At 43.1% G+C, this 17024-nt stretch overlaps 1 protein-coding gene across 4 annotated transcripts in view; it reads left to right on the top strand.

Moving 5' to 3' along the window:
• Positions 1-17024, top strand: part of LOC134563658 (mitogen-activated protein kinase kinase kinase kinase 4-like) — a 100331-nt gene that overhangs the window by 51218 nt on the left and 32089 nt on the right. For 2 of the 4 annotated variants that reach the window (XM_063421800.1, XM_063421803.1), the window contains 2 exons: positions 7211-7372; positions 10678-10830. In XM_063421800.1, the coding sequence (XP_063277870.1) occupies positions 7211-7372; positions 10678-10830 (315 nt within the window). The remainder of the gene's footprint in view (positions 1-7210; positions 7373-10677; positions 10831-17024) is intronic. The other 2 variants (XM_063421801.1, XM_063421802.1) reach the window with 2 other exon arrangements.

Genomic DNA, 17024 nt, shown 5'->3' with positions numbered 1-17024 from the left:
CTCCCATTGTTTTTCTAATCATCGACCATTAACTTTATTTACATTAATTCCCGAAAGGGTCCCCGGGCACATTCAAATGCTAATGTCTAGAGTTAGTCCTTGCTTTGAGTAACTGCCGTAGAGGTGTGTGATGACCGGTGTGAGTCCTCGCTGGCACGTCTTTGCTGGCACGTAGCGTTTGACTTGTTGCGAGTCCAGATGAATTGAGCTGCACGTAGGCAGGGGCAAGTCGTTCTCACCTTCCATTTTTAGAACCCGGAAGATCAGGGAGGTGCTTTCCAGAAGTTCGTGAAACGTGCGAGTTGAGCAGACACATACATATCTTTATATAATATATATCACAGTTCCCAATCTATAATTATTTATAAAACATGAATTAAATAACCATATTTCCCACAATTCCCCCATTTCTTTTCTTTTGTCAATAATTTTAATTCATGTTTTGTATTTTACTTAATTGTTTTTCCTCCTTGGAGAAACACCTGATCAGCGATTCCTGAACCATGTTTGCTTTTTCTGCTTTTCTTCTATCTTTCCAATTCTCATGTCCTTGACTGCCTCTGAGTGCCAGCTAGTTACTTGTGCTTTAACAGGGGTAACTTTTTGGAGGAGCCTTAGGTCACAGGGCTAGCCCTTCACCAAGCGCACAGCCTGGTTCACACTCCCTAGAGTGATCTGCAGAAGCTTCCCTCTGTCTGGCCCAGCGTCTGTCGGGTTGCAACCGAACAACGGGGAAGTTTCTTCACGACAGCAGGGGCTCTCTGCTCGGACTCTCGGGGTGGTTCGGACGGCATACCTCCTTTTCAAAAATTCCTCACCGAGATTACTTTACTTGTTCTGGCACTACATTAGTTCGACGGCACTTCGTGGCTAACACTTGGGCCTTTAGATCCAATTTTCCCTTTAACCCCTTTTCGTATATTGAATACTACCCGGGATAATTTGGTTCTATCAATCCTAAACGTGTGGCACAGTTTAAGAATCGCATAGTCAGAGTCTGTTTTTCTTCAGAACACCTGGGGCATAACTCCAGCGGCCCCCCCCACCCCCACTTGCAGTGCACCACCCAAATTTTAAGACAATAATTGTATTTGAAATGGATATATGGATTGCAGGGGGGCATCTAGGTTCAGAGCAGCGCATGGATATTTCTTCTGCTATTTGTTTCTGATATCCTGGGGTTGGAGTTCTTTTTCTTTAAATTTTTGGAGCTCCGGATTCACCCTTCCTGATGTTCTAACACTTTCTTTCTGGTTACTCTTCTTTCTCTCAGTCCTCCTTGTCGGGTGGTTATTAAGTTTCCTTTGAGGCTCCTCTAGGCTGCAGCTTAATGTTTCCAGGGTGTTGGCATCCTCGGTGCAGCTGGACCCTCAGATCTCTGGGGGAAGAGATGACTTTCTATTCGGGGTTTTCCCTCGGGGCTGTTAGTTTCTTAACCCTGGAGGCGTGTGTCCAGCCTCTTTCAGCTGTTCGGATGGTTGTATCTGTAGTTAAAAGGACAAGAAAGGGTCCCTCCTAATGAGGGGTTAATGACACCGCTTTCCAAGCTCTGATCAGTACTTTACCTCTTGGTTGTATCTCATGAATATACATCGAAATCTTGCAACTTCCTCAGATTGAATTTACCTAATACAAAATTCTAAACCAGCCTAATACTACAAGAATATTGTATAAAGAGAATCCCTGTCATGTCTACTATTCAGAAAATCTGAATATTAGAACAAGTTATCTAATAGTACATTCACACCTTTACCATAAAAACAATTTTGTCCCTGGATCACTATGATTCTCACCTCACTATCTACCCAATGTACCATACCATCCAGAATTTTTCCCCTTTTTTGCACTGTTACAGGAAAAATCAGAAAGAAAATTTTTCTTCTTATTAAACGAGGTTTATACTGAAACATACAAATAATTCTTTTTACATCTTACTAATACTTCTGACAGTGTCTACTGGATATATAGCGAGCAAACAATAAACACTAAGACTACTCTAAATCCTATAGTATTAACACAGGTTTTAGCTTTTTAAAGAAAAATTCAGTTTAAAAAAAATCATAGATGAGCACAAACAATTTGGGCTTATTTTAAGAATCAAACTCAGCACATTCAGAGTGATTTGGCATACAAACAAACATTCATAAAACCCAGTATCCTACAATGCTCGGTGACAACAGCAGTTTCTAGGACAATCAGCTGTTAAGGTTACACACATCCTCACTCAGTTTCTACAGCCTCAGTGTAATGAGTCTGCACTGCTGCTAATTAACTGAACTACAAATTTATATTCCAGACCTCTACTCAGCACATTCTCAGATACACACAGCCAAAAGAAGGACGCAACTTGAGTGAGACAATGAGACCACCTTGTCCCTATTTTCGATGTGCACCCTGCCATGGCTATTCTCACTCAGCCTCCAAGAAGCATCTGCCTTCACAACTGCTTCTCACCCTTGCTTCAGCCACCCCTAATGATCAGCAAAATTAACACAATTCCAGAAGCACTATCGGACCTTTCAGCTCTGCTGTTAGCTTGATGGCGACACTTCTTATTTTGGTTTGTAATTCTACTGCCTCGTAGCAATTGTGACTACACTCCTCAGATCCTCCCCAGGACCGAAACTGGGCGGGGTTTCAAGCAGCAGCAGTACGGAGTTCTAACTCCGGGGAATTTACTAGAATTGCTTCATATTTCAATAGCTGGGATTCAGTAAGCCATTTAAAACATACTTTACCGGTTTTCTGGCTCCTGCCTACTCCTGTGTAAGAACTCTATACGCCGTGTGATTGCTAACATCCACGAAAAGCTGGAACTCCCGGTTAATATACCGGGGCAGTTCTCGTCAACTACTCATGCAGATCCGTCTACAAACCATTTCTCACAGACAGGATCAGCTGCAGACCCCTATTTCAGCGTGGCAAGATACAATCTTGCAGCAGTAGCTGAAGTGACTTCTTCACTTCATCAGAGAGCCAATTCAAACAATGAGTGAGCAGTAAGCAAAATTTGTACAAATTAAGAGAAAAACTTAAGACCTCACCCATAATCCTGGGGGAGTATTTTAACAAGACAGAAAAAAACAAAGCACACCAAATAGAAGAAACTATTACAAAGAGCAGAACTTACTCTGTAATAAACCATACATTACTTAAATTCGGAACTTAAAACCCAGAAAAGTTTTCCAAAGCCAGGAGTCACTGTAAACATCAGGCCCCGGTAATCAGACAGCTTTATCTAGTACAATTATCAGAACATTAACACTACTGCTTTTTACTTCAGTCTAAAAAACTTCACAAACTTAGCCTTTCTTAACAAACAAACTCGAGATAACTTGTGCTTAATTCCCAAAGTAAAGCTCCTGTATTTGCTATCCATTCTTGCGTATTGTTAAACTTAGATACACAAGCAAACACCGACTAAACTTAACACCGGTGACAAAATGCTGCCTCTCATACCTCACTTACTCTCCACTCCTGAAAACACTGGCACCAGGGCAACCTCAAGGTTCACATCCTCCAAATTGAGGAGCAAGTAAGAAGACATAATATCAAAGGGACAACACAAACTATCTCCTTCTAAGGAGTCAATAATTAAAATTAAGAATCCCGGTTCCCAACTAGATAAAATACATACAGAATAGGAACTGCAAAGAATAAAGAAAAATCCTGTAACTACCAACACAGAGAATTATACTACTTTCTTAACTTAATACTAGAATCTTGACTCCAATTACCATTCTAACACAGAAAGATTTAGTTTCTTGCCTCTCAACAGCCACTTTAATTTTGGCTTCACCGGCCACATGCTTCAACCTTTTGAAAGAAAAACTGAAACACACAAAACTCTTGCAGTACACTGTCTGCCAACACTAATGCCATATTCCTGCTCAAGCTAACAATCTGAATTCAAAATGTAGCAATTGTTTTAAACATAGACGAGCTACATCTACCATACTATCAACTTTTTGATCTGCACAAAATCTTCACGTGCAGCAGACAGACAACTAAAAGGAAGATATATTTTCAGCTTTTCAAGAACAAACACCTAGGTATTTCTTACGCATAAGTATAGCTCTCATTCTTGGTCTCTTCTCTCAATACTTTTATCCATTTTTGCTTCCTATTTCGCCTTACAGGGCGGTTTTCTGCCCCGGGCAGCCTTGTCTAATTACTTTAAAACTGCCGCTTTCCTTCGTCTCCCGGCAACCATGGACTGACTCGCCCTGCCGCTTGCGGGAAGGGGCGGGTTTCGTTCCATTCCCACGTTAGTGAAAAGAAAAAGAAAAAAAAAAACAACTCCGCCGATCTCGTCTAGGAGAAAAAAACTCTTAAAGCAAAATACACAACTCTAGGGAGTCTCTAAAATGTATTCAGCCTGAAGTAAAAGATCTACCACCACTAAGGAAAAGAGTAGGCAAGATTCCTTTTAATCTCTTTTCTATCTTTTTCTCCTTTTGCAGACTCACGTGAATTTTCGCATTTCTAATTTGCACGCTTCCCAACACCACTAGTTATTCTCTAATGCATTCCAATTCACCTTTGGTAATTTCTGTTTTGCTCTACTGTCAAATTTCTTACGGGAATGCTTCTTTTCCCCCATTTTTCTTCTCGGGCCATTCTTGCTCTCACACTAACTGTCTCACCCCGAATCCCTCCCGGGCTCTTCAAGATCTCCTTCGGGGGTCCTGGTTTTAGCCAGGGCTCTAACTGGTGTATACCTGTCTGGTTTATTCTTCTACCCTTCGTTTTCCTTACTCTTCTTCTCTTTTTCTCCATATTTTAGCGTCGGTGGCCGAGGTGCGGGGTCAGGACCAGAAACGGGGGCAGGATTCCCTCTCGGGAATCTCCTTGAACGGGAGGGAGGTTTCTGGAGTGGCCGCTGAGCTCGGGGCTCCGCATGGGTCTCGGATGGCAGTGTTAACTCTGCCCCTGAGAAGGCCGGGGAGGAGGAAGTGGTAGGGGTAGGGGCTGGCAGGACGGGGGCCACCGAGCCGTGAGAGAAGTTTATCCCGTAGTCCAGTTCATTCCGTGTTTCCCTTTCCTCAGAACACAGCTTTACTCGTACCTCATACCATAACAGAACATATGCCAATTCCTCAAATTCTCTCCTTTTCTTCTTCGCTACATGTTCCCACAGAGCTTCCCACGCCCATTCGTCAAAAGTACCAAACACAGGCCATATAATATTAGGTCTTATCTCCTTTCCTCCCCAAACATTCATACACAAATAAATCATCTGATCTTTAGATGCTCCTCTCCTAATTGGGCATTCTTGCCAACCTTGCAACAACTTTCCTAATGGACTTTTCCGAGGAATTTCAAGATCAGCCCTCGCTGAGGTTTCCCTTAAAGAATCCTCCCGATCTCTGCTGAGATCTGATCCCATACTCCCCGTGGCACAGAAGTTATGGGATACCAAAAATTAAATCCCGAGTTTCCGAACTCGATGCCGTTAACTTAATGATCCAGCGGATGACCGTTCCGTGGATGTTCGGTTAACGGCGGGGCTCTGTAACCGCCACCGAAAAAATTAAGCGACCCCCCTGGTCGCGGTCAAGAAGGCTTACTCGTCCCCGAACTCAAAAAGGGACGTCCTCTTTCTTTCAGGACCCCTGGTGACCTCCCCCACCCCGTCGGGTAGCACTCACACACGAAGCGAAATATCACACGTTCCAATCGCTTCTCCGTCGGTCGGCCGTGTCCCTCGCGGGAGCAGCGGAAACGCGACCTTAAGGTCCGCTCTCGCTTCGTGATAAATCACGTCTCATTCACACACACACTCACACACACATACACGTTCTCAAGCACTTGGTCACTCCCACTCAACCACGCTATACTTACGGTCCTTTTCCTGCGTGGATTCTTCGTGCACTTAGATTTTTACGAGTGAAACAATACCGCGGTTCCAGGGGAAAACCCCTGCTGAGTTCCCGAGCCCCCCCAAGCTAGCTTGTCCTAATGCCTAATCCCTTTGCTGTTGTGGGTTCTGGGTTCGTAAAGCCAGTTCGTTCTTCCGGACTTACCCGCTCTGCCAGGCCGCTTTTTACGGCGGGGCGCCCCCCGGTCAGAAGCAGGGATCCGTAGAATATTCAAAACTGGCCCCACGTTGGGCGCCAAAATTGTTATAAACGTCAGGACAAATTTATTGCCAAATTCAATAGTTTGGTTTATTAACATCCAAATCACAAAATTTAGAATCAAATTATAACAATTTCAAACAATAAAAACAAAACAATACGAACCCCACGAACAGCAAACTTACTTGACCGAAGTTCTCCCGGGAAAAGTAGAGCCAAGGGTGACCCCAGAGACACAGGACCTGGCAGCCTTGTCTCTAGCTGGGTTCACAAACTTGCCCACCTAAAGACCCAACTTAAATACACTTAGTTTTCCCCTCGGCAACTTTCCTCCCATTGTTTCTCTAATCATCGACCATTAACTTTATTTACATTAATTCCCGAAAGGGTCCCCGGGCACATTCAAATGCTAATGTCCAGAGTTAGTCCTTGCTTTGAGTAACTGCCGTAGAGGTGTGTGATGACCGGTGTGAGTCCTCGCTGGCACGTCTTTGCTGGCACGTAGCGTTTGACTTGTTGCGAGTCCAGATGAATTGAGCTGCACGTAGGCAGGGGCAAGTCGTTCTCACCTTCCATTTTTAGAACCCGGAAGATCAGGGAGGTGCTTTCCAGAAGTTCGTGAAACGTGCGAGTTGAGCAGACACATACATATCTTTATATAATATATATCACAGTTCCCAATCTATAATTATTTATAAAACATGAATTAAATAACCATATTTCCCACAATTTTGTAACCAAGACCATTTCTTGCTCACAAAAACAATGTAACAGAGGTTAATGTCAATGCTGAACCGTCATTATCAAGTCTGTCACCTTGGCCACAGTGTTTTTCTAATGTTTCAGCTGCAAATTGATTTGTAATCAAACAGAAGCATGCAGTGTTTGATTAAAGACCTCTGGTTTTAGTAAAAGTAAAAAGAACAAATACAATTTTCTGACCTACTGTCTAAAAAGCCAAACAGTGTTCGGTGCCACTTTATTCTTCCTGTTACTCGGGGTTCTGACTCTTTCTGTCAGCTCTGCTGGAATTGTGGTTACTTTGTTCTTTGAAAAGCCACAGTTTCCAGCAGGCAACTTGATTGTCCTCCAAGGCATTGTCTCTGAGGTTCATCACTCTCTGCTTTCAGAAGATGGAAGATGTGCAGCACAACAGGAAGATGCACCGAACCCTCCCCAAAGATCAGACACAGCTGCTGTCTCTCCAGCATGACCACAAGCAGAAGAAGAAGGAGCCTTCCAAGAGTTCAAATGCAGGGGTGCATCCTCCATCAAGCAGCACGAGCAAAGAGGTACTCTCTCAACCAGGGCAGTATTTTGGTGCTTTGTAGTTTCTGATGCTGTAGGAATGCTGAAGCAGAGAGCAGACTGATCTTTAAACCTACATCTGGAGCCTGACCTGTCTTACTAAACACTTATGCTATAGTCTTCACTTTCCATTCATTTCAGAGGATAGGGGAAAGGAAGAATTGTTCAGTCACTTATACTTGAGTTGAGAGAAGGTTTTGATTGGTGAGTGGAGAAATGAAGTTCTTCTGGTCAAGTAGGTGTCATTCCCTTGTCTTTCAAAGAGGCATGAAATAAGGTAATGCCACATGAGGTTTCATGGAGGTCTTTGCCTGATATTAGGGTTCACAGAATTGACCCAGGCACAGAATGCCATCCTGAGCACAGATCTCTGTGCCCCAGCAAGTAGGCTATGATGCCTTTTCTTGTTCCTAATGTCCCAGGATAAGGTATCATGGATCAGGGATAGCCACATATAGTCAGCCTGTACTGTAGTACATTTTCCTCCTTTGCTGACTCTGACAATATTTCTACCCACCAACTCATTCTTGTCACTGTCACCATATCATGAAAAGCTCTGGGTCCATTTTTATATGTTACTTCCTCATTCCTAGCTTGCTTTTTTATATAATCCCAACTGGGTAACCCAGTTGGGATTTGGTGTGTGATTTGTTTTGTCACTAAAGTCAGGGTTAAAAATCTTAGCAGCTCACAGGTGCCTCCTCAGTAGAAGAGTAGATGTGATGTTCTCTGCAGTCATGGCAAAGTATCTTCCCAAAATGCCCAAAGAGAGAGGCATGAGGAAAGCTCATACACATGTAAATAGGAGAAATACAGTACAGCTTCTTAACACCTTGCTGCTGTCCTTAAGCACATGCCATCTTTGTCATCTTCTTCTGTATGTGTGCTCCAACTATTCCCTGAGCTGAAATGTCCTGTATTGATAAATAGCTAAATGTAACTACTACGACTGGTGAAATGGTGAATTTCAGTAACTGAATAGAGTCTGCAAACAGCCAAGCAGCAACGTAAGGTCAGGAAAACAAAAGATATTAAGCTTGTTGGAGGAGCAGCTTGTGAAAACAAACGAGAGTAATTCTGCTTTAAGTACAACCTAAGTGTCAAAACCACAAATACCCTGACTCTAAAGGCTTTATTGTACTGATTGATTAAACAAATTGTTACTGAAATTTAAATGAACTGCTCTTGAAATCAGCATTTGTTTGATGATGGAGGGCTGGATCTTATTCCAGCTGAAAAGCAAATTGAGTGTGGACAGAGAAGTAAGCTGCTTTTTCTAAATACACAACAACAAAGTCAATAGAAAAGCTTCGCCTCTGCTAGGCCTTTAATGGGTGAAAATGCAACTCGGGTGATTAATTTATTTTCTACTTTATCATAGTTAGGAACAAAACTCCAATAAAATACTGTCCTAGATACTCATCTCTAGTTTTGGCATGTATTTTGTAAATGACTCCTTGATAGTAAAATGAAGTATGTTAGAGAATTTAGTGTGCAGTCACTGTAATTTTTAATTTAGTGGTGAAACACAGTATAATTAGTTGCAGATTAGTTGCTTTTTAGGTTCACAGCATGAGGCTTTTGTCATTATAGCTACAATATTCTAGTTTTAAGGATATTGTACAATATTATTTACTTAATCTGAGAACTTCTTGGAAGTCACAGAGACTTTTTTGTCAGCGACCATAACTATTTGCAACGATCTAAAAGTGCTTTAAAGCTGTGACTGTTTTCAACAGGCATAAGTCAGTGATTTTGCTCCTGTTGGTACTGATTTTTTCCAGTTCATTAGCCAGAGAGATGTCGGTTCTTCTGTTGAGAGGGACCTGCACGGGGACAGTGGTAGCCTACTCAAGAGTGAGTTTGTTTGTACTTTTTAGGGGTCCCATTTCTAGGGCCAGTCATCGATACACAGAAGCTCTGGAGAATGATTGTTTCAGTGAGACATTAAAAACAAACAAAAAATCCTAAAGCCATCCAAAGCCTCAGGTTTAGTGTTCAGGGGTGCAGAACCCTCTCTTGGGAGATCCTTGTCTTTGCCATTGTGCTTATCCTGTCCCCAGCAGGTCAGGACAACTTTCCCCTGCACATCTGTGCCCAGATGTGAGCTCACTCTGTGCTGTGTCTGGTCCCACCGGTACCAGAATGAAGGAGCTGAGAGGCAGACTCCAAGCTCGGGCTGACACTGCACTAGCTCAGAGTCTGGGTGAGGGTTGGCATCAGTTCTGGAAGCCCAAAGTGTCACCTGTATGAGTTTGCCTCTGGATCATAAAGCTTTCATGCCAGCTCCCCTTAGGCACAGAGCTGGGGGGTGAATTATCATATCTTGCTTTTACATTTTCTTCCTTGCTAATGGTAAAATTTGCCTTTCATTATTGTGAGTTGCAAGTAATAAAAGTGTGGCCTCAAGAGTGTGTTCACTGGGGTTAGAATTTCATGGTGTTTGGCTGTGGTTGCTTGTTTAGTAAGGAGGGGTTTTTTTAAGGTTTTGCTCTTCTTTTTTTCCACAATGGGGATCTGTGAGACTAAGTTATAGTCATTTTCCATGTCCTCAGCAGTTTCTAGGCCGTGCTAAGAATATGCTTACCTTTCTGATACAGGCAAAAACACAGAGATAAAGTGAGAGATACCATTAAGAATGCCCACCCTGACACAGATAAAAGGGTTTTTTTATGGCATTAATCTCGAGTTTACTGTGTAGAGTTGTTTCCAGCCTGCTGAATCAGAGGATATGCTAAAGATTTACACTAGAGGATGAGAATTAGTCATGTTGAACAGAATTGAAAAGAGTAGTAGGGTCAAAACCACAGGATAAAGACTTTTGTAATGAGCAATGCCCTCAGGAAATTTATTCCTTCTAGATCATGTTCCTTAGTCTTTCTCACAGTACAAGTAACATACCAAAACACAGTGTTAAAAGTGTTTTAAGGCAGAAAGCAACATGCAGTAATGTCAATGCTGTGGAAGGGGGTAATTACTGCACAGCAAAACAGGCTGCATTTTGTCAAAGACAGGTATAGACAGATGATTCATCCCAGCTAAAATCCCAGCCTGCTGCCAAAGGACTGGCCTAGAATACAGCAGATGGAAACATAGACCCTTCTCCTTGCTGCAGCTTGGAAACTTGCTGGAAAAGGAAGGGTTGCAAATGGAGAGGAAATAGTGTTTTATACCGTGCCAGGGCTGTCCTCCTTGGTGGGAAGGTCTGTCAGAGGTGGATGTGGGACAGCACCCAGCCCGCAAACCTGGGGCTGCCTGTGCAATGTGCTGCTGCTTTTGTCCTCCCCAGGCCGAGGACCGAGCAAAGAAGAGTGACAGCATCCAGCCCTCCCTGCAGTGGCCAGCAGCGCTGGGACACGAGGCCACCCCACAGCCCAGAATGGGATCCGGGAGCAGCTCCAGCCCCTGCACCCCCGCGCCACAGAGAGCCCTGGTAGTGCAGGTACTGCTGCCCCGGCTGGGGAGGAGGGCCAGGGGTGCTTCCAGGCAGGACAACCCATCAGAAACAGAATTCCCTTCTGGCGCAAACGACTGAGACCTGTGCAAACCGGCTTTGAGGTTTTGTGGTGCCACCTCTGCCGCTGAGCTCTGTGTGGAATTATATTTAAGCCCTGCAGATCAGGGTTAGATAAAAGTTATTTTTTATGCTTGATGCCTGAATGTTGATTCCATGAAACTCCTCTCAGATGTTTCACAGAGAGTCTGAGTGACAGTGCCGTTGCAGTCCCTGGATGATGTATTATTTATATGGTGCCGTAAATGTATATGGCACTTCACAAAACAAGTCCAAACCTGAACTTTTTATGAGTGAAACTATGTAAAAAATAACGATTTTTATTGATCTTATGAAATAATCTGTAAGTTTGTGGAGATACAATAAGGAGCAATGCAGAATCATATTTTACCTCTGGATAGAGCCCAGAAAATCTAAGTCTTTTAAAACTTCAGTATTAGAGGTAGAAGTGGAATCTAAACAGTACCTATATAGTGAAAACATTCTGATGAAGTTCTGCATTGGAATCCTTCTCTTAAAACATTTTAGCTCCTGATGTTTTTGCCAGTTGTGGAAGAAGTGGTTCATGGTTCTCATAACGCGCCCAAAAATTGTGCTTCCTTTCAACATCCTACTCACAGTGTATGAAGGAAGTAGCTTGGACTGCAGGGATTTTTTTCTCCAGTCTCTTGTGAAAGGACTGTAAGGTGTGCAGTTGTATTGCTGGTACGTTTTACATAGTATTTAATTTTTGCATTCATTCATTCATCACCTCAGAGAGGACATACAGTCATAGCACTAGTTTTATTCTTGCCAGCTCTCAGTTTCCACTGGACTCCTGGATGCTTGGAGGGGTGGATGGATGGACAGTTTTTGTATGCATCTCTCCAACTACTTCTGTGGGATTTAGCTACAGGAGACTGACATTCAGATCAGGCTTAGGCATTGTTTGTGTGCTGCTGTGGCATCTTACGACCTGATCTCTGCTGGGTCATGGGGTCAAAGAGGGAAGGTCAGACTGCAGAGGAGGGTGGGTTATTGGTTGCATGCTCTGCTTTCAGAGTGTGTCACGCTGCCTCACCAAAGCAGCAGCATGGGCCTGTATGCTTCTTTGAGCATACCTGCAATTATGGGTTATTATTATGAGATCATTGTATTATCCTAAATGTTTCTTAAACTCATTGTTGATTGTGCTTGGCATGAGCTTCAGGTGAACATCCTGCCTGAAAGGTCACAGAGTCATAGGGTGGTATGGGTCAGAAGGGACCTCAAAGAGTCGCTTAGTCCAACCTTCCTGCCGTCAGCAGGGACATTTTCAACTAGATCAGGTTGCTCAGAGCCCTGTACAGCCTGGTCTTGAATGTTGCCAGAGATGGGGCATCTGCAGCCTCTCTGGGCAACCTTCTCCAGTGTTGCACCACCCTGATCGTACAAATTTCTTTCCTTGCTTTCCTAAAATTCAGGGGTTTGACTTTACCCTTTGCCTGGGCCATATCCTTCAGGACTGTTAACTCCAGCAGTGTGTAATCACTGCAGCCCCAGCGGCCTCCAACCTTGAATTCACTGATTAGCTCCCCTGTGCTGGTGACCCTCAGGACCAGTATTGCATCCCCCCTCGCAGGGCTGTCTATCACCTGGCTGGAAAGTTGTCCTCTGTGCATTCTAGGACTCTGCTGGATTGCCTCCAGCTCACCATGCTGCTTTCCCGGCAGACACCAGAGTAGTTGAAATTCCCCAGCAGGATATGGGGAAGCAACTCTCCCTTATGCTGCTTTGGTTTGTGCCCTGGAGCGAGTCTGAGAGTCTGGGAGGTGCATAATAGCTGGCTCTTAGTGTCTCTGAGTCAGAGCCTCCCTCTGCTTTTCCTCTTCAGGTTGCTTTGCTATTTGGTGATGATGGAAAAATCATCACCAAATAGCAAAGGCAGATGTTGTGAGCAAGAAAGCCTCATTTCACCTGATAGCTTTTACCTGGAAAAATATTTATCTGTGTCTTTTCACATGCTTTTTTTCCAGGGCCTGTTTATTGTTTCAAGTCACGAGTATTGTAAGTGGGCTGAGTTCATGGCCTGGCTTGCAGCATAAAATCACTGGAGAGATATTGCAAGGTCTACATGAAGGACATTTGTGTCTTCACCTTGGGCAGAGGCTGGCAGCTTCCCTGAGGCAAATATTAGCCTTGTAATAGCATCTATAGCTTATTGCAGGGCATTTGGGATTCTGCAGGAGTACAGTGGCTGTACAGAGGATAGTCTTGCCCTGCTTAGGTGCTAGTCCTGGGATGAGAGGCTGCTTCACCTGGGACAAGTGATCATTCCTCTGCACCCTGTCAGTGCTTTCTTGTTTTGTATCACATCTCTGAGCTGGTGAGGGTAGTGGTGAGGAAGGAAGCAGTATTTACCAACTTCTTTCACAATTCTTGATGGAAACTACACAACAAAAAATGTATGCTGTTTAGAGTGATGGTGTTACTTAAGGATAACAGCAGCAAGGAAAGCACAGTGGTTGCAATGCGATTTCTCTCCCTGCTGAGAGGTGCCCTCACAAGGCAGAGCTCCAGCTGACAGTGCATGTGGACAGGGAGAAGCCAATCTGTGCTGCTGCCTGCTGTGTTCACATGGAGACCACGTGAACTTCCATGGGTAATTTATAAATCCCCTGAAGGGTTATTTTTCCCTTTGCTGGTTGGGAGCAGCTGTTGATGCTAATGGCAGCATGTTTGGACATGCTGCCTGCATTAAATGGATGAGGTGTTTAGGCAATACAAGTGATGGGTCAGGTAGTCACCTGGAGATTAAAAGACACAACAATGAACTTGCAAAGTTCAGTATGTGTGTGCCTAGTTGATTTAAAATAAAAGTGAACTGTGGAGTTAACATGAAAGCTGAATTCATCACAGATGCTGCTGCACTGAAGAACTTCCAGCCAGGTTTGTCAGAGAGGGATCATCTGCCAGCACTACTCTGCTTGGACAAAAATGATTTCTTATTTTCAACAGTCATATTCTGTGAGATCTTTTGGCACATCCTGGATGCCCAAAACTCTCTCAGAATTATTTCACTGAAAAACTTTACACAGCTCCTGAGGTGAAAGGAGCATGATTTCTTAATGCCTTACATGCTATCTGTTTGCTGAGGGAAATGTGAGATGCGACCTGTTCAGAGTGTACCAATTCCACCTGCTTTGCACCAGGTCTGTGTTTGCAGCAGTACAGTAGCAGTTCTGGCTCTCAGGTTGTGGTGGTATGGGATGAGCTGCTATGGACTGCCTGCAGAATTTCACAGAGCCTTCTTGAACAAAGTCACTGAGTCTGATCTTCTGCCCAGCATCTCCTGTAGCCTGACTAGTGGGAAAATAGAGCTCACATCTGAAATAAGCTTCATTCTTGATTAACTCTTGTGGTTTTCCTATAGGATTTGCTAGGTAGATCTTCTCTATTGTGTGGGCTGATGTGACTGAATCAGAATTAGAAGACTAACAATATTACAAGAGCTAGCTGTGTGTAAAGCCATGGGCTGCCCTAGTATCCCAGAGTTCATCTGCTCAGAAGTTTAAGAAATTCTTTTTCTTTATGCTGTTTTCTAACAGCACTTGAACTTAGTCTCCTGCATGTAGATTCAGTTCAAATTAGTAAGTTGGGCATCCTCCAAAAAGCAGTGCAGCCTGTCTTTTTAAAACTTCCTGCTTCTAAATGGTTTTAAACTAACTCTAGTAATGAGTCTTTTGTGCTATATCACCTTATGTTATAATTTCGTGGATCAAAGTATTCTTTTCCTTAGCTCTGTTACATGTCCCTTTGTGGTTTGAAGGCACACAGTAGGTAACACTTTTCTCTGCCAGTGATTTCTATGCATGACGAGAGCTGCTATTCTTCAGATACTACTTACAACAATTTAAGGTTCAAATCTCAGAAGTTTAGAATCATTGTTGGATGTGGGGGAATGCGTTTAAATTTTTTTCCCCGATACAAACCTAAGGAGAGTGTCAAACACTGATTTTGGGGGTTATCTGGGTTGGTTTTGGCCTGCTAGTGGAAGCAGGTGTCTGTTCCTGGCTTTACACAGAACTGGCATACTGGGCAGAGTTTGGATTAATTCAGTCACTTTTATCATGACTCAGCAAAGCTTATCCACGCTTTTAAACACAAATAGTTCTCTGGGAATCAGCAGGACTCAAAGGTTGGAATTTATAAAGAAATATATGTATCTTGTTGCAAAAGTGGCAAGGGAAAGAAAATCCTCCTATATTCTGATAATAATACATCTGCTACAAAACCTGTTTCTCTACCCACAATGGATCACTTCAGATGTACACTTTGCTGCTCAAATAATTCGGCTTAACTAAAAGCTGTTATTAGAGACAATCATGTTGGACAAAAAGGTTTTGAAAGGACATAGATTATGAGATGTTACAACTGCTGAAAAAGCTCTTTTCTGTAAAGAGAGTCAACAGAACATATTTTCCCAAAAAGGCAGGAAAAGCACCTGAACAGCTGAGTGAACTTCTCAGGACTGGCTTTGGCAGTTGACTTTGCCATACCGGTCTGGGAGATTGCAATGAGGCATCTTTGACATATTTAGTTTTAGAATTACTGCTGTCAATATTTAATCGACATATATTGAACATTGTTCCCATTAAATTTAGTCCTGTACAGTTATAGAGAGTTCATAATCTTACTATCTTCTTGAAAGCTGTGTGAAGTTCTAGTTACTGTGGTTTACTTTTCTGGATGGAGAATCTGGAGAATTTTATAGACTTATCTGATATATCAATAAAATAGTTGTCTGAGCAATTCTTTGGGGAAAATGTATTGCAGGTGTCTCTGGTCGAAGTTGCAGTAACTCATTTGGGACACAGGAGTTTGAACTCTAACTCAGACAAAAATTGCAGACTTCATTCTTAGGCCTCTAAGTGTTGGAGGTGCTGATCTTGCCATGTGTTTGAGGAAGAGGCTCCTCCCAGAGAGCCCTGGCCTAGCACTGCATGGGAGATCAGAGGAGGTGAAGCATGGAGTGGTACAGCTTCAGGCATTTCTCTATTACTTCTTCTATTTCTGTAATATCAGACTGATTCTAGCACAGCAATCCCTGCAGACAGGCCCAGCTCAGACAGTGTTCTTTCCTGGTCTTGTGTCCAAGAGGATTTCTCCTTTCGGGGAGGCAGTATTCTCAGTTGACACATTTAACTATTGAGTTTCATCCTTTTTGAAAGACACCGGTGTAGCAGATCATCAGTGCATAGATCGCTTCTTTTACATACAGAAAGAATCAGAGGACCAAATGTTGAATATTTTAGCTTGAGGTTTGCATTGCTTACTTCTTGTTTCCTTCGAGTGAAGACTTTGTAAGGAAGTAACTTGATCCCTTCCCCTCCTGTGCTATGATTGGTGTTTTCGGTATCCTAGTGATCTAATTGCACACCTTTAGAGATTTTTTTAAACAAAGGTGGCTGCAAAGGGATCACCTGGACTTGACCACCCATGAGGGTGTAGTCTGAACATAATTTCATTCTTTCTTACTGCATTCTCAAATTTGATCTTTCTTTTTTTCAAGTAATTGAAAAATGTGTTTCAGAGGAGGACCAGGGTCCCTTCATAGTCACTGGAGCACTTATAAGTGTTAGCAGCTGGCAGTTTGCCTCCACTGTGGGTTGGTGGTGGTGGCCATGCATGGAACAGCTGGGATGCCAATATCTAAGTTAGGGGAGGTGAGTTCCCATAGTGATTAGACTATGGAAATTCTGCAGTGGAAGCATTTTCCTGGTTTGAATTAAATGTCGTAACTCCAAAGCATTTTTTGCATCATCTAAGTAGTTAATTCCCTGTGCATTGCCAGTGAGCTGTTTGTTTCTCCATAGATTTAAGAAAGGTGTGTGTGTATGTGCATATATACACACGCACACAGAATACATTTGTTTACTATTTCTTTTTATTGTACCCTTCACCTTGTATTTGTGCCTAACATGCTGGAAACGAGCAACTCACTGCACAGTGAACAAGGTGAGTGGAGCTCTATCCAAACACAATACTCATGATAGGCTTAGTAAATATTTTATCTCCCAAGCAGAACCATTGATCTCTGCTGAGACTGCAACCTGTCAGGTAGGCAGGGAAGCACAATTCAACATGTGTTTTGTTTGTTTCAA

Source organism: Prinia subflava, chromosome Z (genome assembly GCF_021018805.1).
Source record: "Prinia subflava isolate CZ2003 ecotype Zambia chromosome Z, Cam_Psub_1.2, whole genome shotgun sequence".
In the NCBI taxonomy this organism is placed as follows: Eukaryota; Metazoa; Chordata; class Aves; order Passeriformes; family Cisticolidae; genus Prinia; species Prinia subflava.
Note: the sequence above shows the minus strand (reverse complement) of the source record. Positions and strands in the feature narration are given on the sequence as shown.